Genomic DNA, 24006 nt, shown 5'->3' on the forward strand with positions numbered 1-24006 from the left:
GAGCCACACGGAAGAACGGCTCAGCCAGACGGCCAGGTCGCATCCGCTCAGCTTTGTCGCTCCCCAGCCTCCTGCGGAGGGCAAGGGGCAACTGGCTCCTACCCGACAGACGGAAACTCCCGATTTAGGGCCACTCGGTGACTCTCTGGGGCTGCAGCACGATCCCAGCATACGGCCCCCATCTCTCCTCCCTAACTTTCCCCTGCCCGGTTCTGCCAGAGTGACTCTGATGGGAGCAGACCAGTGAACCAGAGCATCTTCAAAACAGACGGTCGTTTTGGGGGTGGGAGGTAGAAGCGGGTGTTCGACGCCAGTCGTCAAACCGACCACCTTCAGGGCCAGGCTAACGGGAGCGACCAGGCGAGAGAGCGGGGCCCTTCCACCCGCTGCAGCTCTTCCACAGCCTCAGACCATCCCCGACCTCCGCATCGGCAGCGAGAGCCGCCGCGGGAGCACGGCACGCTGGACATGCGTGCCCGGGAAAGGGGCTCACGCAGGGGCTGCCCCGGTCCGAGGCGAAGCTGCCCCCATCTCCTGACAGGTCTCTGCTGCACGACGCATCCTGGGCATCAGCAGAAGGCACTTGGGGACATGCGGCACCGCGGCTCCAAGCCCACCATGGGCTGGTCTGACGGCTTGGGAAGCGGGACACTCCTCCTCTCCACCCGCGCGGTGTCCCGTGACCGTCAAGGGAGCGAGCGCAGGGTCACGGGCACGGCTGCTCCTGCAGGTTTTGGAGCGGTCAGGGCCAGCTGCGCGCTCCGGGGTGCCACGGCACCGCACAGACGCAGCACCGAGGACCGCGACCGCAGTGGGGTGTCCGCCGGCCGGGGGATGCCCCGAGCGGTGAACCTGTGCACGGCACCTCCGCACCGCCCGCTCCACCAGCAACACACGCTTGTGGTCCGTACAGATTAGCAGTTAAGGCACAGAGTAATTTCACTTAATGAATTACCAACTGAGTAAGCAAAACTAAAGCTCCAGCCTAGACAAAGCCCAGGAGACAAAACTCGCCAGCTCCAGGAACGAGCAGCAACATCGATACAGCTGACCCAAGGCACCACCTGAACTGCACCAACTCCGGCTGCCCCGCATCCGGGGCCGCTCTCCTGCCTCGGCTCTACAAGCCTCGGGAACGAGCAGCATCTGCGGGCAAGAAACCCGCCAAGCCCCAGCCCAGCCGCAGCACTGGGCTACGGATCAAAGGCTGCAGCGCTAAGTCGCTTAAGCACAAGCACACGCATGGCTGCTGCCTGCGGGGTCGGCGCTTCGCGGCAAGAGCTCCGAGACGCGGAGGGATCGCTCACGGCAAAGCCCAGGCCAGGCAGCGAGGAGACGGGCCGGCATGGCCCAGCGCGCCCAGGCCTGCGCCCCCAGCCTTACTCACACCCCAGTGGGTGGAAGGGAGCAGAGGGGCTGATTCAGTCGGATTAAAATTCGTTTCCTCTGCGTCCAGGTGTCTGTGCAACCTCCTTTCCAACCAGGTGTCATCCGGGAAGAGATTTCCCAGAGACTGGAGGCCACCGCCGTGGTTACATACACGCCTGTCCCTATTTTCCTCCTTTCTGGAGGGCCGCAGCTGGGGCACAGGGCTCTTTCGCCCCTTCTCCAGCCCCTTCGCAGCAGGGAGGATTCAACTTCCTACCTCAACCGAGCAGAAGAGCTTTCCCAGCTGTAATCCAGCAATGTGCATACGGCAAGAGATCGTGGCCAGTCCTTGTCCAGGTCCCCACAGCCCAAGATCTCCAAAGGCCACACTTCCATCGCGGAAAGCTCCTGTCCGTCAGTGACGGTGCTGGATGGCCACCATGCCACCACCAGAGAGCCGAGATGGGCGACAGGCTGTGCCCGAGTGCAGGGCGACCTGCCTGCTACGCGGGGCAGGGAGGAGCTCGGCCAGCCGCAGGGCAGCGCCGCTCTCCTCCGCGCTCGCCGGGCCGCTGCTCCTCTTTGCTCTTACTGTGCAAAGCACTTCACAGCATAAGATTTTCTTCTATAACAGCGCCACACAACCACCATGCCCCCAGGTCGAGCACCACTCACCTTGGATGGCAGAAAGGTAGACAAAAGAGTCCTCGTGCTGCAAGTTTTCTAGGAAAACCTGTAAGGATGGAGAGACCGGCACTTTATTAGCAGTCTGAAGGCACGTTTGCAGCGCGCAGGGGTAGCCTGGCACTGCGGCAGTCGCCGTTTGTCCCTCGCCCACCGCCAGCGCGTGGCTCATTGCTTTCTGGGCCAGGCAAGTCACGGGCACGGCTGGACCCAAGTCCTGCTGCGGGCGCGCGGCGGAGTGGGGCACTGTGCCTGCGCTACAGGGGAAGGGACCGGACTGAGCTCAGTACCTGGAGGAGTTTCTCTTGCATCCGAAGCCCCTCCGGATCCCGCTGCTTTATCAGGCTGGAAAGACTGCGCAAAGCCGCTGCCCGAACGGGGACCTGGGGGTCGTAGGCGGATAAAAGGAGCTCCTGGAGGTGAGCAGGAGCCGGGCTGGCGGAGCGCTGGGCTGGTGCCGGACCGGCAGCACGGGGCTCTCTGTGCACGCTCCGCTCTTCGCCCGTCTCGCTGGGAGCTGAGCTAGCCGACGGGCCGCCGCTCGCGGGGCCCGAGCCTTGGCCGTGCCGTGGAAGCTCCCCGCCAGCCCCGGCGCCCGGGCAGGGGGCTCTGCCGGCGGCGTCCGCGAGGCTCTCCTGGCTCGGCCCTGGCTTCCTCCCCAGCAGGTGCTCGGCCGCGGTGCCCACCGTGCCGGCGGCAAAGGCCCCGTGGGTGCAGATGGCGATGCGCAGGTCCGCGGCCAGCTCCTGGATGACGGGCTCGGGGTGGCTGCAGGAGACCTCCTCCAGCACGGGCACCAGCCGCTTCAGGACAGCGAAGTCGCTCGATCTCAGCTGGAAGGAAGGAGAGAAGCAGCGCTGCCGGGACCGCGAAGGGAGACGCGCTCTGCGCTGGATCTGCTCCCACGGGCGCTGCCCGCGCCCTCAGCAAGGGGAGAGCCGGGGGCAGAAGATACCGTACGCTGGAATTAAATCGGTTATGAAACTTCAGCGCAGGTAACTGCACAGCGTGGAGGAGAAGCTGCTGGCGCGTGCCGAGCCCCGAAGGAGCAGTTACACATGCACGAGGCTTTCGTGACTAGTTTGTAGCCCAAGCGCTGGGAACCCAGATCAGGCATTTTTGATGCTGCGAATCGAAGGAGCACACAAAGCTCGGCATCTGCGGAGAACATTTACAGCCAGGACCATCACTCCACAGATCTGGCCACCAGAGACATCTCATCTTCCACCCCGCAGCACAGCTCAGGGTGAGCACAAAGAGGGAAACAACACATTTCATGGTGAACCGAAAGTAGCATTTCACCGGAGCAAAGCGAAGTGCTGGGTTAGCAGCGAATGTATCGGTTACAGCGCTCTCCCTCCCCACTACGGGCTATCGCCTCAAAAGCCTCATTGTAAAGAGCTCAAACAGCGCAGACGCTTCTTTTGCGGGAAAAAAAAAAAACGCTTTGTGCACTACAAAAGTAAGGTGGCAGTTCTCCGGATTTGGGACGGTGTGTCGCGGGAGCAGGCAGCGAGGCGCAGGCAGGCAGGTAGCGGGCAAGGCAGGCAGCCAGGAGCCTCCTACGCTCTGGAGGACGCGGCACAGACCCGCGCCCGGGCCGACCGCCCCGCTCTGCCAGGGCCCCCCCAAAAAGCTGCGCCTTCCCGGAGACACCAGCTCTTCCTGAAGACACAGATGCCTCTTGGCCCTAACGCTAATCCCCGTTTTAGCGGTTTTGGCAGGGGCAGAGGCTATTTGTTGCTCCTCAGGAGAGGGAAATGCCCTCCCAGCCTCCACGGGGCAGCGCACGCAGCGTCTTCGGCCTCCCCAGGCCTGCTGGCACCGAAGCCAACGCTGCGACGAGCTTGTGCCCGGTGTCAGCGGGTGCCAGTCTCAGGCCTGACTTCCCTCCAAGAGGCGAGAGCAGCCGTGTGCCCGTAGCGGACAAAGCAGAGGGCGCGCAGCGGCCCGGGGCAGGCGGAGGAACGCTCCGGTGGCCAACGCTCCCTGCTCGCTCCCACCCCGCGCTGCCCCCGACTGTGCTGGCAAAAAGTCTGTGCGTCCTCGTGGGGTAACTGCATGAACAGTAACCTGGAAAAAAAGAAACCATCTGGACCAGTTCCCTGCGCAGCCCTGTGCTGGCACACCAGCAGACTAATACGAAACGCTCAGCTTCTCCCCGGCGCCTGGGAGCGGCCTCAGGCTTCCTTGATTGCTCTTCTCTCCCGCAGTGACATCGCTGTATTGCGGCGATGGTGCTTCCTCGCCGTCAGAGATTCCCCAGCTTTCCCGAGGAGCTGGCGATGAGCCTGGCAATCGATCCAGCTCCTTTCTACAGCAGCCGCCGTGATGGGACCAGCCCAGCTCTGCAGCCCAGTGGGGAAGGTGCAAGGGGCAAACGGCACCAAACACTGTGATCCATGCAGGACTTTTCAGCAGGCATCATGGTCAGCATCGAGCAGGAGATCTGAACCCAGGGGACGTCCCTGCCATGCCCTCCCATGTAGCTCTAGCCCAAGGGATCTTGCCTTTAATTCTTCCTCAAAGGAGGCTGCACACAGGGCAGCTGCACCACACCATGAGTCTGCAGAGCAGTGCAGGATTTTCAAGGCAGGATGTACAACCTGAGGGCAGACTAAGTTCCTGCCCTAAACTGGATTTAGGATCTAATTGCTAGATCCTGGAAGCAAAATCAGGGCCACTGAGGCCTGAAAAGTGATGCTTTACCAGAGATTTCAAGAGCACTTTTGCATAATTATGTAAAAAAGCACTTGGCCATTCAAAATCAAACAGCTTTCCAGCCACTCCTGCTGCTGTCAAGCACCAGCTGCCCTTGGAAACCTTTTTCATTCAATTTGCTTGGCCAAGTTAAGTTGCTTCCATTAACGACAGGATCTTGCCTGGGAGGGGGCCCATTAAAGCAAGTGCAAGCGTGGAGCTGCTTTCGAGCACACCGCTGCTCCTGCCCAGGCACCGGCAGCGGGAGAAAACAGCAGGAACGACAGCCAGCTGCTGCTTCGGTTCTCCAGGCCTCGCCGGCTTTATAGCCCGGCTAACGAGAGCACAGGGGCTTTCGGTGGTGGGGGCTGTCTCGGGGAGGGGAAGGACAGCAGCTCTGCGGGAATGCCGCTCAGCCCCAGCTCTTCAGCCCTGGGCAAAACCCCTTGCCAGCCCCACCGTTAGCAGCCAATTTAACCCCAGGCCTGCAAGCAAAAAAGTCAGCATTAAAAAAGCAGCCCAGTCAATCTACAAGACTGGGGCTTGATGGAGGGACTTGGTACCTTCCTTCCTGTGCGCACCAGCAGCTACATTCTGGCCATTAATTACCTGAGAACCACCAGCTTCTGCCGCTTTAATTGCGGGACACCGCCTTTTCCTCCCCAATTTGTGAACAAGCCTCATTGTGAGACAGTGTTAAGGTATCTCCAACTAAGTAATGTCTCTTTTGCTAATGTTAGGAATCTAGCAAATAAGACACAATAAACTATTTTTTTCCGTTAACAGTTGAATCCTCCTTTGGGCAAGTCTAGGGATGAAGCAACCACCAAAGTGATCTAACTGCAAGCTCAAGCGATTTCACAGTACCAACAAACACGTATTATCGCTCTCCAACACCAGTTTAACTGACATTGTATAAGTGGGCAATGTACTTTTTTTATAAAGGATTTTCAGGAATGGTACAGCCTACGCAGAGAAGTTCACTGCACTTACGGGATGCAGCCCATGGATGTGGAGGGATACAGAAGATGGAGTATTCAAAGACACTGTGCGACTGTGCTGCCCTGTCAGTGCCTCCTCAGAAGCAGAGCTCGGATTGTAAATGAATTAACCAACATTTGGCGACTTGCGAGCACAGATCTGCAGAGCTTTTGTGTGCCGCTTTCTACGTTTAAGCACTTACGCCAGAGGCAGTGGCATCCCCAGGACGCCGAGGCTGCCGGCACACAAAGGCGACCGGCCACACGTACCCCTCCGAGCAGCAAGGCATCGCGAGCCCCCATCCCGTGAACATCAGCAGATCCCACTACCACGGACTGCCGGAGCTGGCAGTCAGGGAAGTTTTCAGGCAAGCCCAGGGGCAGTAGGTATGCCTTCAGGGGGATTTCCCCTTGCAAGATACCGGGAGAGATTCTCACAGCTTCACACAACTGAGCCAAAGAGCAATACATCAACAAATCTACACCTCACCATGTTTTTTCGCTTGCTGAAACTGCGCAGATTTTCTGTTTGGTAGCTTTACTAATAGAAACATATGGCATTATAAAGAGATCTTGGTTAAATGAACAAAACAAATTGGAGGAAGAGACTCAGGAATGCAGTGGGGTGCAAAGCAGGGCAGAAATGTGTGTAGACTTGCAAGCGCTTCCGAAGCAGATAACGGGAACCATAAAGAGCAGGAGCCAGGGAGCCCAACCCTCGCAGCAGCTGCCCCTTCGTCCCAGCCCTGCCGGGAACCCTGCCTTCCCCGCGCTGCAGAGCGCCGCTGCTCCGGCCGGCACGCTGCACAGCCGAGCACGCCGGCACCGCTCCGCGGAGAGAAACGGCAGCACTATGCATGAAAAAACACCCAGGGAGCACCTCAGACCCCGCAGCACAGCTGCACAAGGGCACGGACGACCGGGACAGGTCTCGTGTCCCCCCCCCCCACAGGCAGCCCCCTCGCCAGCACTGACCGGCAGCCCTGGTCGGCACAGCCGGCGCCCGCGCGCCCCGCTCACCTGCACGGCGCCGCCGAGCACGGCCGCCACGAGCCCCATGGCCATGCTCAGCGTCTGCGCCTCCACCGCGCTGCCGGCGCCCTGCGCCAGGCTCACACACGCCCGCTGAAGCGTCGCTGCCACGAAGTCCACCACCTGCCAGCAGAAAGAGTTTGGAGCAGTTAGAAAAAGCAGGTCAGCGCAGCGCTGCCCGAGCCAGGCGGCAAAGCGCCGAGGCGAGGGGCTGCGCAGAAGGGCAGGGCAGCCGGAGAGCAAACTGCGACGGGTCTAAGAGGGAACGAAGGGGACGGTGACGGCAAGGACGACAACAAAGGGTTCATACAAGATTTTGCTAGGAAAAGGCGTGGGCTTGAAAAATTAAAACAAACACAACCAGAAACGGCAGGGGCTAAACGCCGCGAGGCTCTGGCAAAGCGCCGAGGCGAGACCACCAGCTCTGCGCGTCGCCATCCCGCAGGCTGAGGTCACCAAACAGCACAAATACAACAGCAACAGCCACAAACCGAGTCCAGCGGGGATTTAGCGTGGCTCAAATAAACTTCATTACAACAAAAACATGACTGCCAGCATGCCGGCCTGCAAGCTCTCCAGAACAGCACAGTGAGTGCTTCTCTGCCGCCTGTACCAAGAACCGGGGCTAGGGCATTTTGCAGATAACCACCCTTTTCCAGAAAAACGCTGTGGGGCTTCCAGCTCCTGACAATTATCCCAATTCATCTGCTCAAAGGCTCCCCGAGTACCGAGAGACAAAGCCAGGGGATCAGCCATCGTGTGCTCACACAGGCTACACTCGAGAGGGGCCACTTACAATGTGCGCCTGCACCTACTTGTGATTTTCTTGCAATATATTATTTTTTTTCTTTTTTCAAGCTAGTAACGATCCTGCCTGGCTGGCTTTGGCCTTCTCTACATTTGGCACCAAAATCTTTGATCCCACAAGCTTCCTGCATTTCTAATGGAGCCCGAAATTAATACGGCTTCTTGCTCCGCTCCTTTGTCTGCCGGCCGCACAGCCCTGAAGAATCTCACCGACTGCGCCCGGACCCAAGCACGCACTCACAATGGCAAAGGGATGAATGGGGGCCTTTCCCATGTAACGCGCTTGTTGCAAAATAAGGGAAACTCTCTGGAATAGCTCCTGTTTCGGAAAACAAAGCAACATGGCAACAAGGTAGTATTCAGCCAGTCTGCACACTTGCAGCCTCCTGCCGCCGCGTCAGGTCGCAGGCGCTGCAGGCAAGTAACGAGCTCTCTCATCAGCGGGCTGAACGGCAGAGCTGCACTCTGCCAGCTTCATTAAGCACGACCCTATTGTAGCATATAAAGTAGGAAGGCTGGCTCTGAAAGACTGCAGAAAAGGCTTAGGGACTTTCTGGACTAACAAGCCCAGAAAAGGTGCTGTCAAACAGCAAGAACTTGGAGTAAGAAGTGTCAAAACATCTGCTCTCAAAAATTAGTGACACACAAGCTGAATGGGTTGAATTTAATGAAAGAGTGGGAATATCATGAACAAGTAATCTACCAGCAGATAACTAGTGAGAAAACCAAAAGGTTAAAAATACCTCATATCTATAGGAAAAAAAAGCCTGAAAAATAAAACACGGGGTCACATTTCCGTATTATGCAGGAGGAGAGCACAGTGTGTCATGAACGGCTTATCAAAGAAATCAAGCCAGTCTCTTAAAACTCAGGGAAACAATGAGGGGAAACAATGCAAATAAAATATTGTGCAACTGAGGAGGTCCAAAGTTGCCAGCCATTCCTGAATTCCAGCTCTATGAAGACAGATCCTGCTTGTTCCAAGTCTGTTATACACAAACACACGCTCCACAGTGTCCACAGCAAGAAAAAAACCCAGAAGAACTGCGTACCGCAGAACTTGCCTAAAAACAGAGCTATGCAACTACCTGTTTAAACCTGAGGGATTTCTCCTTGAAATATGACCCACCTAGTATTTACTTTTCACTCAAAAAATAATAGGTTTTTTGTCTGTTTGGGTTTTTTGTTTTGTTTTCTTCTAGAATCATGTTCTGGACCCGGAAGCTGGGCAAAATCATTTTTCATTCCCTGCTTTTTGACCTAAATACCTGGTCCTGCTTAGGTCTCTGTGTGACAGAGAGGAAGGTGAAGACAAGGAACGGTTATTACTGCCCAAGCTGGGAACGCTGCGGCGCGCGGCACGAAGGAGCGAGGCACGGCGATGACACCGGCTGCGTATCGCATGTCCCTGGCGAGAGCAACACAATAGACCCCATTGTCCCAGAAAGAAAAGTGAGGAAAAAAATGCGTAAGAAGTGACATGCACTGCTTAAGCAAGTCACAGTTAACTATCATATTCAGGTCATTAAAAAAATAAATAAAATAAAATAAAAAAGAAAGACGAGCAAGCTAAAAGAGAGTAAACCCCTGGCTGACCAGCGCGTGATGAAGCCTTGCAGAGACCGGCAAGGCGCAGCTCAGGCAAAGCACTCCCTGCGGGACCGCCGGACCGCGGGCTCAGGGGTGACGGAGGCACGGCAGCCTAACAACTCTGCTCGCTATCAGGTGCGATGAGTCTTAGCTGGCCTCTGACATTACGACATTTAATAGATTTGCAGCTGCCTCTTCAAGAGGACACCTACGAGCACTGACTGCATGAACGCAGTTATGTCAACCTTAACGGCTGCATGTACCGTTCAGTGCAGCGTTACGGCAACAGAAACCAGAAAAACGCCCCATATGGTCTATTTGAAGATGAGAGAGCGGGACACGACAGTTGCACCATGCTGCGTTCCCAGCACGCTCTGCACAGTCGTCAGATTGGCAGCCCCGTCCTAACGGCTCCTGTAGGTAGCTGCAGAAACGCGCCAGGAAAAACAGGCACCAGCACTACGGATACACAGCAAACATACCAAAGGTCTGTCGAGTACCGATGTCTCCGAGCTTTGTTAAATTTGGGAAGCGTTTTGCTCAAAGCAAAGACGAGAAACTGGCAAATCGGGATTTGACTAACGCACAGACTATCATCTCGGCTTTTAATGCACAAGCCAAAACAGAGAGGAGATGTCTGCTGAGCAGGCTCCCAGCTGCACCTACAGCTGACACGGTCCTTCCTGATGATACTGCGCAGTACGGTGCCTTGTTGAGACCCAACTCTATCTGCTTTCACAGGGAAGTTCTAGTTTTCTCCAGCTGTTTCTTAGCAATCGTTATCGAGGAGCCCAGAGGCCCTGCGCGTGCCAGGCTATCGGCTGCCGACCCCTGGGGCTCTTCCATGACCAACCTGAGCAACGTCTGTGAACACAGTGTCCGAGACGCTCTCGCACAGCATGGCCACGAGCTGCAGGACGAGCAGCTGCCTCCGCTGCCCCGCGTGGTGCTGCTCCAGCTCCAGGAGACTCTCTGCAGACAGGGGAGCGGCGCTCGAAGCCGCCTCGTCCTCCGCAGCCACATGAGTCAGCGCCTGCGGGGAAGGAAGCACGGGGCACGGAAAGGGAGGCAGTGGTTAAACACAGGCAAATCAGTTCCAGGAACAGGGGCAGTCGCCACCCCATCGACACTGCCCTGGGTCACCCTGCGTGGCAGTCAGCGGTCCTGCTGCACGGCACGGCACGGCTGCCTCCCCTGCAGCCCCGTGCTGCTGCTAACGGCACCCGCTGCCTCCTCCGCCCCCCAGGCTGGTCTGGGACTGCCTGCCTGGCACGCAGCAGGATTGCTCCACGGCGGGCCACGCCAGGCGGCTCGGTGCTCCCAAGACACACAAGTGGACGATCGGTCCCCTTTGCCATCTGCCACCCAGACCACGTGGCCCACGGAGGCCAGAGCTCCTTGCAGACGTGCCCCAAACGCAGACCAGGCTGCCAGCAGACTCCGGCTCCTTACCTTCAGGCAGCGGAGGAAGAAGTCTCCAGCTAGACCACTCTTCTGGCAGTGAGACAAAAGCTCCACTAAGTTCTCCATATGCCACTGCTCCGAGGAAACCTTCTGATAAAGGGCCTCATCTTCATCGCTGAAACGGGTCAGTACATCACTAACATGAACATAGCCAAAGCCTCCTCTTCTGCACAACTCCCAGGCAAGGTGAAATCCTACTTTCGCCTTCTCTTAGAAATCTTCCTTCCCAAACACTGCACTAGGCATCCCCGCTCCGCTTCTCCTGGACCACAAAGCAGGCAGTAGTTCAGCTGCCTACGGGCTGCCGCTCTAGGAGGGCAGAGACTTGCGTGCGCTGCGCAATGGCACAGGACTGCTCAGGGCAGCGGGCGAAGGAGACAGCGGCCAGCAGGAACTGTGAGCACTTCCTGAAGATTTTCCTAGCTCAAGCTTTAGGTTCCTTGGACACCACAACTAACATTTCTACTCACGCTAAAGCCAACAGTGCTCTAAGGACCAAAACGGCCTCCGAGCACACTCTGCATGTGTATCGTGTTCACCTGGGAGGTGCTGCTGAGTCCAAGTGTCTCCAGCTCACAGGGAGAGACAAGAAATCCCGCAGATGCCACCCCAACAGGGCACCCAGTGGCTTTATCTTCCACAGCCCCACACACCCTCCTCCGCGTGCAGAGCCCACAGGGCTTCAGCGCTTTGCAGACCTGGGGAGCTCCCGCTCCCAGTATCAGCCTGCACGGCACTACCAGAAAGGGGAAGGCTGGAGGCAACTGCCACACTGCTGCTCAGTTTGGTTAGTCTGAATGATCAGGCACTCAGTTTATTAATTAACCAGCATTCATTAAAGGAGCAACATTATCAGAAACCATGAATACAAAACACAGTTAATCCACCCATCCTATAAGAACTGGATTAGCACTAGCTAATCATGCAGCAGTCATAACCATAAAAGTGGGACAGACATAGGCAGGGTTGTAGCTGTTAAGGAAGAATTTTAAATATATTAAGTTTAACATGTCTGCCTGGGGCAGACCTTCCTCTAGTTCAAGTGAGGAATAGCTTGAAATGAAATTGAAATAAGAGTATTTGTATGGGGTTTTATTACACTCATAATGAAATGGGTGCACACAGCTCTCAACACACCTGCACGGTGGATACTCTTGGGCTGGAGTTGCGTGCTCTGCCCGCTAAACAGTGTTGGCTTGTATTTATAGGTGCCAATTAAAATAGTTCTCTCTTTAAACCAAATGTCATGCTGGAGAACGGTTCTCGTTTGCATGGCTGGAGTCTAATGGCTGTAGTTTATTGCCCACATGCCTCTGCTTGTAGAGACCATCTGCAAGAGCAGGAGGGGAGTTCAGTCACTGGCTCAGCTACGCTGGCATCTCTGCAGAGTCCTTATTGCACTGATGCCACCTGCGCCCGAGGAACTCCGCTCGCTCCACGCAGTGGAGACAGGCCGAGGCTGGAGGGGGGAATCAGGATGGCAGGAGAACATGCCGTTCCCAAACTACCCCATGGGCCAGGCTCTGGACTTGGGAAAAGCACATGGAGACCGCGTGTTAATGCTCAGGCAGAGCGGGTCGGTTTTCAGGGATGAAAGCCAGTTCTGCACCATGCACAAGCAACGCGAAGGCTGCGTGGAAGCGTCGCCTGCCGGAGCTCAGTGCAGACAGCCGTGTACCCGGGGGCCAGGAGGGGACAAGACCGTGGTGGGCCAGCACCCCAGCCCCACGCCTGCCTGGGCTCTCTCTGCCGGGTGCAGCACCCACAAAAGGCTCCGCACGCTGAACGGCACCCGGCATTGCCCCAACCGCTCTCACCTGATGGGCTCTTCCACAGCGATCACGGCACCACCCTCGCTGCCTACGCGGAGCTGGCACCGCGGATGGAGGACGTTCACGCTGCTCTCCAGCCCCGCAAGCCCTTCCAGCACAGACAGTGCCACCTCTCGCTCTGCCTTCTCCAAGAACCACAGTAAGATCTCCTGGCACGGGGAGCTGGCGAGAAGAGAGGAAGCAGCAGTGACCACGCGCTGCTCTACGCATACGAGTACCGCAACGCGCCTCAGGGCGAGGGAGAAGGCGAGAACCCTCTGAAGTGACCACGGACACTCCTTGGGATGCTCTATGGGCTGAGAGCTCCTGGGACCTGAAGGCATTTGGGTCAGTTATAAGATCAGCAGCTTATCCTGTCCCTCCAGCATTCCCAGATGGAAGGATTTGGGTCCTTAAAGACTTCAGCCCAGCAAGGAGCGGAGAACTCTGACTGAACGGCATGTTTGTACAGGGACAGCCACTTCCAGGCAGCCTCGGCATGGAGTGCCTGATGCTTCGGGCCAATCTGACAAAGCACCGAGCTGTCGGCTGTGCCAAGGGAGAGGAGGAAGGAGATGGGGATCACAGGAAGGTGGCATACAAATTCCTGCCAAGTAAAGATGCAGGTTAATGAGATTGAGTTGCAGTGCTGTGCCAGGGGTCTGGAAACCCGAACACTTCCAGGCAGCTGTGGTTTTAGACACCCCTGCCAAATTCCTTTGTAAAGAGAGAACCTAGCAGTGATTCTGCTCACCCAGCAGGAGTGTTAACTTGGCTTGTTCAAAGAACTTGCCAGAGCACTCACTGCTTTTTGAAATGATTAATGATGTCTTTAATAATAGCAGAGGCCATATCTACATAGAACTTTGGAGGGAAAACCTCCAGCACCCACGGGCCAATATCACCAAAGCATTAGCATAAACCCACCAAGACTGTATTTACCAGAGCGGCCCAAATTCAGGACAACCCAGGGAAAGCCTGGGAGGAGAAAGGAGAGAGGACAGCCAGCACCTGGTCACCACTACCGCTGCCACCATGACCGACGTATGCATTGCTTACCATCATACATCAGTCATGGGGGAACGGGGCACAAAGCAAGATGTCCACAGCTGCTGAGAGAGGCAGAGAGGGTGATCCCAGACAGGGGGGAATCCTTTATTTCAAAGAGTCAGAGCTCAAGCTCTTTTATCCTGTTTTTATTCTGTTTCTAAATCCCTCTACACCTAGCCAGATCCTGCATTACCTTCTCTATCCCTAGGCAAACACAATCCTTCCTTCTAGGCGGGCCACCTGCAGGAGAGTTACACCCATGGTCCCCGGGCTCCTGTAGGGCATGCCTGCCTCTACAGCAAACGCTGTGGCTTCAGGGAAGACAAAAACTAATGCGAGCACTGTTTCCCTGGGCACAGGTCTGGCAGTGAGGTTGTGCACTGTGCGTATGCCTGTGGTCACTGCCTACTTTGAATGAGAGCTCTTCAGGGTAAGAAATTTGGTCTCAAGTTCTGTGCCTATCCTTGCAGGACATGTCCTTCCGAGCTGGGCACCACAGAGAAGAAGAAACCCCAGAAGTAGTTCTGCACAATCCTTCCTTACCGTAAGTAGGACACACTCTGCTTGGCGAAGGAATAGAGAGAGAAAACCACTCCCAGGACTGACCGTAAGGATCCCAGCAGCAGGCTAGAGCTGTCGTTTCCAACTACATACACCTAGAGAGAGAGACGGGCACACAGAAGAGAGTCAAACACCTGCATGGAGCAGAGCAAAAGCAAAGCAAAGGACAGTAAGCATGTCTGTGCCCAGAAAGGCTGCCACCAGAGAGGATGGCAGAGAATTTACAACCATCTCTTCTTTTCGGTCTGAAGCCCGTTTTCCCTGGTCATGCTGTACTCTGTTCCAAAAGCAGCCTTGAGCACCGTCTTTCTTCTAGCATTTGCTTAATCGCAGCAGCGCTCCAAGCTATAGGAACACTGCAGCCAGCTATTCAGGAAGTCTCAGGGGTAAGATCTTAAGTTACAGACAGATGCATTAGGCACTTTTGAATTAGCAAATCTTTATGGAAATGCTGCATCCAGAGTCAAGTTTCCAGTTCCAGAGATCAGTTCCTAGCAGGGCAGCTGGGCTGACGTGTGCTGAGCTGACCAAGTGGGATGCAGAGTGCCTGGGAGGTGCAGGCTGGTGTAAGGGCTTGAGGAGGCTACAGAGCCACACTCCTCTCCTCCATCCCAAGCAACACCTTCCTGAGCCAGTGCAAAAACCCTCTCAACCAAAGCCACCACCTCTTCCCACTCAAGCTGCAGCTACCAGCTCACTGCTCACAAGTGCTACATGGCTGCGCACAGAGCACAGGAAAAGTGCTCGTAGAAGTCTTATGACGTAGGGTTTCCTTTTGAAACCTTTAAAGGAATTGCCCAAGTACAAAAGCCATGTAAGACACCGTCAGTTAATGCCATAATGCTGGGAAAGCTCAGTTTAGAAGACTGTTAAATAGCAAGCCTTGCCCAGCTGGACTCAGGGTTTACAGCTTTGGTGATGATCAAATCCACATTTTTCTAGGCTCTATCTCCCTCTATCCCTTTGAGCTTAGAGAAAAGAAAAACATCTCTTAACAAGTTCTCCAAGGGACTTCCAGCTGTGTAGACTGGTGAACTACCTGTTCAGAAGATGCTGTCCCTTCAAACCAGAGCACAATCCACACCTTCGACATCAGCAGCTAGAGCGCAAGGGCCTGCTTTCAGGGCTGGAAGTACCCAGGGGACAAACCGAAGGGGAGTTTTTGCCTGCAAGAGGCAGTGTGACAACACAGGTATGAGAGCAAGGAAGGAGATTTTCTTGATAGTGTTTTGGCCTGCTGTATTGATGCAAACTGATGTTTTGCCCGTACTAATCCCTACGGAGCCATTCTTCCTAACCAGAACCTTTTGTACACAAAGCCTCCCTGATGAAGCCCCAAGGATGGCTTCCCACTCAGCATCAAATGACACTTGCTAGGCAAGAAACCCCCGCAAATCTGCAGGCTGGAGTCTCCATCACTAATCTCACTGCTGTCAGGCCTAAAGCACTATGCCATTAAGGAGGGATCCGCCCCAAACTCCAGAGACATTTTCATTGTGAACGGCAGCCACAGAGCAGCCCTCCAGACTGGTCTCTGCCTGCCGGCTAGTTACAACAGATCGCTAGTACACAAAATACTACAACAATCGCAGCATTTAAAAGCTCAGCCCGCCTAGGGGCATGCCAGGCAGCCAGTCACTAGCTGCTTGGATTCCTTGGCTCAAGATGTCCTTCTGGCCTGGAGCTTGCGGCACGAGGCTCCGCTGCTGCTCTCAGGGCAGGCAGCGAAGCCTGGCGCACGGCGCTGATGACTGGCTATCTAGGTCAGGCTTTGCGCCCTAGTCAGCCGAGAAGGCCACGTTCCAGCCCAGGATCAGCCATCAGGGCACTCCTGTTGCATTCTCTCCCGCATTAATGCTGCAGCTGGCGCTGGGTGACAGGCTGCTGCAACACGGTTAGCTGCCCCTTCCCCGCGCAGCCTCTGCGCCGTGCCGTACACCATCACGGGCCACGCACAGCTCTCGGAGACGATGCAGGGCAAGACTCACGCTCGTGATAACGCTGACCGCGACTCCGCGCGCAGCCTTTTCTGTGCTGCCTCACTGGGCACTGGTGATACTGGTGGGCATGGCAGAAAAGGGAGATAGGAGAGAGGATTTCAGAAGAGAAGCCTCCGCAAAACAGCCCTTCGGAAGAGATCTATTCCTTCTAAGGAAGCGCAAGAATGGAGAACACCTCTCCCGCAACCGCCAGAGCCAAGGGCTGCACTGCTGAACACCCGCCACCCATCACATAGATCAGCTCTAAGGCCTGACTGCATCTCTCTCCAGGTCCTATACCACATGAGGGCAGCTCCAGAGATTAGGAAATGAGATTGCTGGATGCTCAGCATTACCCACCCACGGTTTTAAAATTAACATCATGCACACAGAAACCCATGTCATGGGGTTACACTCAGTATGTTCCCTGCAAAACAAGCTACTCATTTCTTCTCTTCGTATAGGAAAGTACCTTCCTTCTGCAGTGGGACCAGACCCACTGCAATTCCTTTAGTCATCTGACAGATAGACTAAAGGAATTTCACCAGGAGAAAATGGACTACTGGGGGCAGAGATGAGGCGAAACATTTCCTGAGGTTTGACATGCAACTGCCTGCAACCAGAAGAAATGCAGAAAGGCTGCATTGCTGCTGCCTGCGGAAAAGCAAAGAAGCTGCGATGGGACAAAGCAGGGTTTGCCAAGCTGCTCCTGGGCGAGGGCTCCTCTGGGAGGAGTGACGTGGGGACCCAAAAACTGCTCTGAGCAACCGCAATAAGCTTTACATAACATCCAAAGTTAATCTCTTCAGAGAGTCTGGAACTCCTCCTGCAGATCCTTTCTGCTAGACTAAGGGATCGTGCCTGGCCTCTTGTACGACAGACTAAGGAGCCTCACAGAATTGACTTCAGCACATAATTTTAGGCGACAATGCAGATCTTTAGATATCAGACGTAACAATTCTGGTCCCACGCTTTATGAGAGTACAACCTCGCCTACAGGGTCTCAAGGCTCGGAGCGAAGGGGTGGGCTCAGGTATCTGAAAGCTATATTGAAGATAGAGCTTAGATTAGTGAAGCAGGTTGAGCAACGGGGACCGCTTCCCTCTAACCACACTGACCCAGCGCTCACCGAGCGCAGAAGGGCCAACGAGGCAGCAACCTCAAAACCGTGCTGAAGCAGTAAGCCCACATTCGCTTTTCCTGGTTGACCCCACCTGAGGCAGTTATGCACAATCATGGCTAATAACCCACACGCTGCTTTCCTTCCTCCAACCAGTCTCTTTCCTGTTTTTGGGTCCTAACCTCAGGTGTCCGAGTGACTAAGCATGTCTCCCATGGGGCTGAGCCACTGACCACCCTTCTTTTCCCCTGCGCCCCATTGCTCTCCTCTGTTTCACAACAGCAGCCCCGAGCCAACAGGATAATTGCTGTCTGCTGCAGTCTGGAAACGACGCAGAGCTAATACTCGAGCAGACATCTCCGTGGCCTGGCCCAGCGGGCGTTGTGCCCCCAACGCAGCACCCCCCGCTACGCGGCGCCCCGCCGGTGCTGTGCCCTGCCCCGCAGGCAGCAATGCCGGGTGAGCGACTGCACCAGCCCCGCCGCCGCTCCTCCTCCTCCGGCTCCGTGATGCCCTCTGAGCTCACCTTCACTCTCCTTTTCACGCCAGTGACAGCTCAGCAGTCTCAGAGGTGCATTGAACCTGCTCGCTTCTCAAGCCCCTGCTGTGAACCCTTCGCTGCTGACTAGCTGCATAATCACCGGCTGCGAGTGATGTGCCGAGGGGACCCTGCCAGCCTGCTCGCATTGCAGGGCTGAGCAGTCCCGCACAGCCTGTCGTTGGCGATACCTCCCTCCCCAGTGCCTCCTTTTCCAGGTCACTCATTCGGAAGCGTTTTGACCCAACACAAGAGCTGCCTGCTGTCCCTCTGCCTGCCAGGGGTTAATGCTGCGGGAACTGCAGAAAAGCTTCCAGCTCCGGGCCGGCTGCTCCGGCGCTCTGGCTCAGACTGCCCTCTGCAGACCTCGGGGAGGCAAGGAGAGCAGCAGCGGAAGGCAGCGCGTCTTCCGCCCTGCAAAGGCAACGCGGGGCGCTGTATTAGCCACATTATCCACGCGATAAGGTAAGGAAACTGAGGCAAGAGGCACTAAGAGGAGGGTGAGTCAAGGACAGCCTGGGAGGAAAACTTAGGTTTTCTGCAGAATTTTAGCACTTACGTAACGCTCCCTGTGATCAGAAGTATTCTTCTCACTGACAGCTGCGCCTCTCTGATGCTGCTGAGTGAGCAGCTCATCTCAGACGGGCCCTGGCTGCCCAAGGCAATGCTTGAGGCCAGCAGTACTCCTGCTGAGAGCGCCCTGTCTGCTGCCTGCCGCGCTGCCCGCTCCGAGGTTACCTGAGCTATGATCAAGGCCTGAGTCCTGAAGCTTTTCTGACAGTCTAACCAGACACAACTGTCCTGTGGAAAACTATGCAGTTTAGCAAAGGGCAAAGTCCTGCTGCAGCGAATGGAGGAAGAGGATATGACAGCACCATGGAGACTCCTCAGTATTAGACTGCAGCTCAAACTCTTTTCTTACCTTCAGCAATGCACCAGAAAGACAGCAGGGAAAAAAAAATAACCCGCAAAAGCTCAGTGCCATCTTGCAGAACATTTTGGGGTGAGAACGCCTGAAGGGATTAAGGCAACACCTCTGGAATCTATCATAAAGCTGCAGTGGCCCCACTGCAGTACTTAATGCAAGGTTATTCTGTGCAACTCTAAGCCTTGTTTCAGCACCACGACTGCATGAGACACACTGGTTTGTCATGGTCTAAAACACATATTGAATGGCTCAGAAAGTCTCAAATCATTTTTTTCCTAGAGTAGCACCCTCACCTACCCTCAGAACCAAATCAGACAAGGTACCTTGAACACATCTTCCACACATCTGCCGAGCTCTGCCTCTTTCACCAGCACAGTCCCTCCTGATAAATCTTCCACTGCTATCTCTGAAAGCAAAGAGCAGAAGTATCAGCACTTCCACACGCTGAGGACTCTCCCGCAGGACAACTTCACCATGCCCAAGGCAGCAGCACCAAAAAGCAGTTTGATAGTTTTCATGTTTTCCCTCCATCAGGGCAGCACGGGCACCAAGGAGCCCTCAGTACCTGTGCTAAATATCGCTGTAGTGCTGTAAACTCTGCAAGGTTACAGGTAAATCAAAGCATACCACAAGTTCTCGATGGGTTATTGCTTTGAAAGCTGCTTAGTCAGCGTGAGGAACCGATGGCTTCCATCTGGCAGCCCAAAACAAGACCATCAGACTGTGGGAGAGTTTCCCAAAGAGAAGGATAGACATCCTGCTACCTGACTCTCAAACTACAGGGGAGTTTGACACGAGCGCTAGAAAATATGGTGCATCTAGTTGCAGAGACATGTCCAGAAGTGACAAATTGGGCCTTGCACACACAGTAGCCAAGTCACCAGCCCTTGAGGAAATTCTAAGGGAAGGATGAAGATCAGCCGAAAGAGAAATCAGACCCTTCTTCTCCGATTAGGGGTTTGGTATGGCCCCTTACAGAGCCAGCAAAGACCAGCTGTTACCTGCAGTATCGGAGCATCGGAGAAGTGGCGCCAACATGGGTTGAAGCAGGTATTTCTCTGCCAGCTGAGGGTGCCCTTTCGCCATGGTGAGAAGCGTAGTGGTGGCAACTCTCTGGAACTGGCGCGCTGTCAGTTTATCCTGGATGTGCAGCAAATCCAGAATCTGGAAGGAAAGTCCGGATTAGCAGCCCCTGAGGAGGGGCGCAGGCCAACTCCTTGCAACAGCAGCAGAGACCGCAAAGCCTCCTCAGGGCTGCTTTGGAGCATTTAGCATGACATTCTACCCTGGGAAGAGGCAGGTCTCCTCCCTGCACACAGGTTAACAGAAGACGCGTTTCTGGCCTCACACAAAGAGCCTGCACAACTTCCATAGCCAAGGGCTGGAAGCAAGAACTCCACGGCATAAAGTTCCTTGAAGGGCACTGCTGAACAGCTCATGTGATGAGGCAGCACTGTTCAGTATTTCAAACAAATACAGAAAACGCAAGATGGGATGGAAACACGTCCCACTGACAGAGCGCCAAACACATCACCTTGTCGGAGCAGCCAGGCTCGAGTTAGGCCTTATTCGAGCAGAAACTCTACTAAATGCAGTATGGACACACTCCAACCTGGGAGCTGGCTATACTGTAAGAGTGGTCCCAATTCTGATCTCATGGCCACAGCCAAGGTGCTGCAGGGAGGCAGAAGAGAAGGGCCTACCTGGGGGCATACGAGTTTGTAGTAATCCTCAAGGGAAAGACACTGCTGAGGGCAGGCGGCCAGGACCTTTGCAACTGCATCACATTTTCTCCAGTCCACAGCTGCTGCTTCAGCACCAGTGCCACCTGCTACGCCAGGAGAAAGCCAAGATCAGCTCACACTGAGAGCAAACAGCAGAGCCAGTTTTGGCTGAAGCCAGATGTTTCTGGCCAAGAACTGGCTTTTTGGCTTTTAGTAACCTCTTTAAACTGAGCATATTTCAGGAGACACCTGTGCTTAGTGAGGGAAGGGGAAAAAAAGATTGTCCAAGGCCTTTGATACTGGAAAGCAACTTTCACAAATAGGCATAAGAGCCAAAAAAAGGAGGGAGGTAGCGTTTGGACGGTGTCTTTAGACTGGTATTGACTGGAAGAGGCTTTAGCACTGACGACTGTGGGACTCAGGAACTGCGGCTTTTAGTGAGGACCTCAAAAACCTTTAACCTTGAGTGAAAGACACTCACAGTTCAACACCCTTTCATAATCAGAGGCAAACTCAGTGCAAATGTTTACAGAAGTTAGTTTATTAGCCTAATAAAAGTGATTTCCTATTTCAGGATTCTAATGGTGCTACCTTTTCTGGGCTTGTCATGGGATGAAACGTCTTAGACCCATCAGAGTCTCTTTTCATCAGTGATTTTGGAAACCAACAGCAGCATCAGAGCACCCTACTCACCGCCTGTCCCCTCCATGATGCCCCGAACCACCGCCTGGACCCCGTTGGGTCTCAGCAGCCTTTCTGAGAGCAGCTGACCACAGAGGCGCCGCAGCCACGCTGGAGCCTGTGCAAGGGCTGGCTTTGCGTCCTCCCCAGGAGCGGCCGATCTCTGAAAGGAAACAAAGGAGCAGGCTAAGAAGCACGTTCTCCCCAGCGCACGCTCCTGCTCAACCCTCACTAACAGGCAAAATAAAGCGCTCCCTGCCCTGGAGGACTTGAGATGACATAGGAGCGCAGGACAGGGAAAATATTTTAAATAAATCACTTCATCATCTAGTGGCACAAAGAGAATTAGGGCTTAATGAGAGGAACTAACCTTCCCAGGAGCAACCTCTCACGCAGAGCTTTCTTCCTTTAATTAAAATCTCAGGGTCATGCATCAAATCTGACTGTTTCATTACTGAAGCGACGCATTGGGGTGTGGGGGGGGGGGGTCATGGGACAAGTCAGATTTAATACACAGAACAGCACTTGTGACTCCTGCGATCACTGGATGCAGCGCTGTGCTGAGGAGGTGGCACCACGAATCCAGAGGCTACATGGTCAATCAAAGAAACGTGTTTGGGACAGGTACGAACGGCAGAGCTGCTCAGAGGCTGCAAACTTGCAAAAGGAGCAGTTTGGACAGATGTGTTTGTTCGGACGCCCAGAGGAACAAGGCAAGCTAACACTTCTTTACTGGGAGGGAGAACACCAACTCAGCTTTTGTCTAATGGGAAGACCCCTGGTTTTGCATGAAAGAACCAAAGTGTGTGCTTTTTCAAGAAAAGAAGGTTTGGGGAGGAAACAATATGAAATAAGACCAGAGCACTGTAGGTCCAAGGCCACGGGCTTCTCAGCATGCTCAGAAGCAATGGGAAGTGCCCAGCTGCCTCAGTTAATGAGATTTGGTGCCTAGAGCTCTGCAGCACGCTGCTCTTTCATGTTGCTTTTATCCCAGAGCTCCAGGGGGAGCAGAGGAAGTGCTCAGTGAGTGCAGCTGCCCGCCTTTACAGCGGCAGTGCGAAGTGACAACGAGCTGCAGCTCGGATCTACCAGCCCTATGGGACAGTCTCCAAACGAGGTGGCCGTCCCCCATGTCCCACCTGCTTGGGAATCACCTTCGATTCCAGCCAACCAGTCAGACCAGCACAGCCGCAGCTGCGGAGAGCTGCCCTGACCGTCAGCCTGAGCTACCCTGTGTGCAACCAGCAGCTCCCGGCTGACCCGACCCCAAGCCGTGAGCTGGAACTGCACCGCAGCAGATGGACGTGCGCGTCCAAAGCTGGGAAGCAGTCCTTTTCCCAGAGACCTTCCAAAAGCAATGTTAGTCTTTGCAGAGGTCACCTACTTCCCACTGCCACAAGGCAGCCTTTGAAAAGGCAGCCACAAAAAATCTGTCAGCATCAAGTGAGCACCACTTAGCCCTGGAGACTTAACAGTGACTCTCTGTCAAGTGAAAATAGGGAAGTTATGAAGCAGAAGGCACTGTGCTAGGCCAGGCAAAACAGATGCAACTGCTCAGCCGAGGCTGCACTTGCTGTGATGAGAGTCCCCGAGTTCGCACACACACAGAGCTCCAGCACAGGGGTCCCTGGCCTTCTGCCGCTGAGGAGCGACCAACGCACACCCAACGGGTTCCAGGTATTCATGCGGCATCCAGAGAGCAAGCTGTACTGCACCAAACTGGCTTTACGCTATAAGAAAATTCCCAGGACAGTAGGAAATCCACTCGCAGGATGCTGCAACACATAGCGTGCACACACTGCAATGGTAAGACTGTTGGATTCACCTGAGCTGAGACACCACCATCACCTGATGGCACCTGACAGCAAGGACACGCTTAAAGCACCCTCCCAGCTGCCTGCTCTATTTTACCAAAATAAATTAATTCCTAGTCCACAGTCCGAGTACAAATAACACAGAATCTTTGGGATGAAAAAGCATCTAAACAGATGCTGTGTGTCCTTCTGCCTGTCTCCAGCTGAACCCAGCACACAGCATTTCACCGCTGTCCCTCCGAGGTGCGGAGAGGAGAGGACCAGCAGGGCTCAGCAGCCAGCGCTCTCGCAGCGGGTGCGGGTTCCCCTGCAGCCCTGGTACCTGCTTGGATCCGCCCTGGAGGATGAGCAGCTCCTGCACGGCCAGGGGCTGGTAGACGCGATCCAGGACCTGCCGCAAGGTCTCCCTGCACTGGGCTCGCTCCTCTTCCGAAACGCCCTGAAACAGAGGGACCCCGAGGTCGTCAGGCGGGCCCGGTGCGGGGAAGGGGCGCTGCCGCAGCCGGGGAGGACGGCAGGGTGCTGGCGTCCCCCGGGCATCTCACCAGCTCTCCAGCCCAAACTCTAGGTGAAACAGCGTTTTCTGGCTCTAACGAGCAGCCAGGCGGGAGCCAGCCGCTTCGGAGGGGGCAGGAGCCCAGCGCCGGCCGCGGCCCCACCGCAGCACTGCCCCAGGGTGCAGCAGGTGGCTATTTCCACCTAGCATTGGGCAATTTAGGACAAATCCCCATCCCAGCAGGTGGCTATTTCCACCTAGCATTGGGCAATTTAGGACAAATCCCCGTCCCAGCAGGTGGCTATTTCCACCCAGCATTGGGCAACTCGGGACAAATCCGCTCCGTGCTGCCCGCTCGCGGTGCCCCTGGGGGGGCTCGGCCAAGGCCGGCAGCGGCGAGCACCTTCCCCGGGGGGAGCGGGGCGGCCCCCGAGGACGGGCGCAAGGTGCGGAGCTGTGATTTTTGGCCGTGGGGCAGTCTGGCATGGACGGCGCTCCTGCGGCAAAGCTAGGCCGCGGCGTGCCGCAAAAAGGGGTGTTTTTCCACCCAGACTGCGCGAGGCGAGGCGGCCACGGACCTGGGTGTGCGCGGGGGGGCCGTGGCCCAGCAGGCAGAGGGCGGCGAGCAGCGGCCCGAGGTGGCGGGCGAGCAGCGGGGCGCCCAGCGCCGGGTGCGGCG

General features: G+C 55.4%; 1 protein-coding gene across 1 annotated transcript in view; it reads right to left on the reverse strand.

The window, feature by feature from the left end:
- TANGO6 (transport and golgi organization 6 homolog) overlaps positions 1-24006 on the reverse strand; it is a 42270-nt gene that overhangs the window by 17680 nt on the left and 584 nt on the right. Inside the window, exons 2-14 of the mRNA XM_026084835.1 lie at positions 23906-24004; positions 23154-23270; positions 21030-21180; positions 20316-20440; positions 19614-19776; positions 18936-19018; positions 14030-14142; positions 12443-12619; positions 10614-10740; positions 10015-10194; positions 6753-6887; positions 2343-2885; positions 2044-2101 (exon numbers count right to left, since the gene is read on the reverse strand). Of these exons, the coding sequence (XP_025940620.1) occupies positions 2044-2101; positions 2343-2885; positions 6753-6887; positions 10015-10194; positions 10614-10740; positions 12443-12619; positions 14030-14142; positions 18936-19018; positions 19614-19776; positions 20316-20440; positions 21030-21180; positions 23154-23270; positions 23906-24004 (2071 nt within the window). The remainder of the gene's footprint in view (positions 1-2043; positions 2102-2342; positions 2886-6752; positions 6888-10014; positions 10195-10613; positions 10741-12442; positions 12620-14029; positions 14143-18935; positions 19019-19613; positions 19777-20315; positions 20441-21029; positions 21181-23153; positions 23271-23905; positions 24005-24006) is intronic.

Source organism: Apteryx rowi, unplaced genomic scaffold (genome assembly GCF_003343035.1).
Source record: "Apteryx rowi isolate R43461 unplaced genomic scaffold, aptRow1 scaffold_651, whole genome shotgun sequence".
NCBI classification, from domain to species: domain Eukaryota; kingdom Metazoa; phylum Chordata; class Aves; order Apterygiformes; family Apterygidae; genus Apteryx; species Apteryx rowi.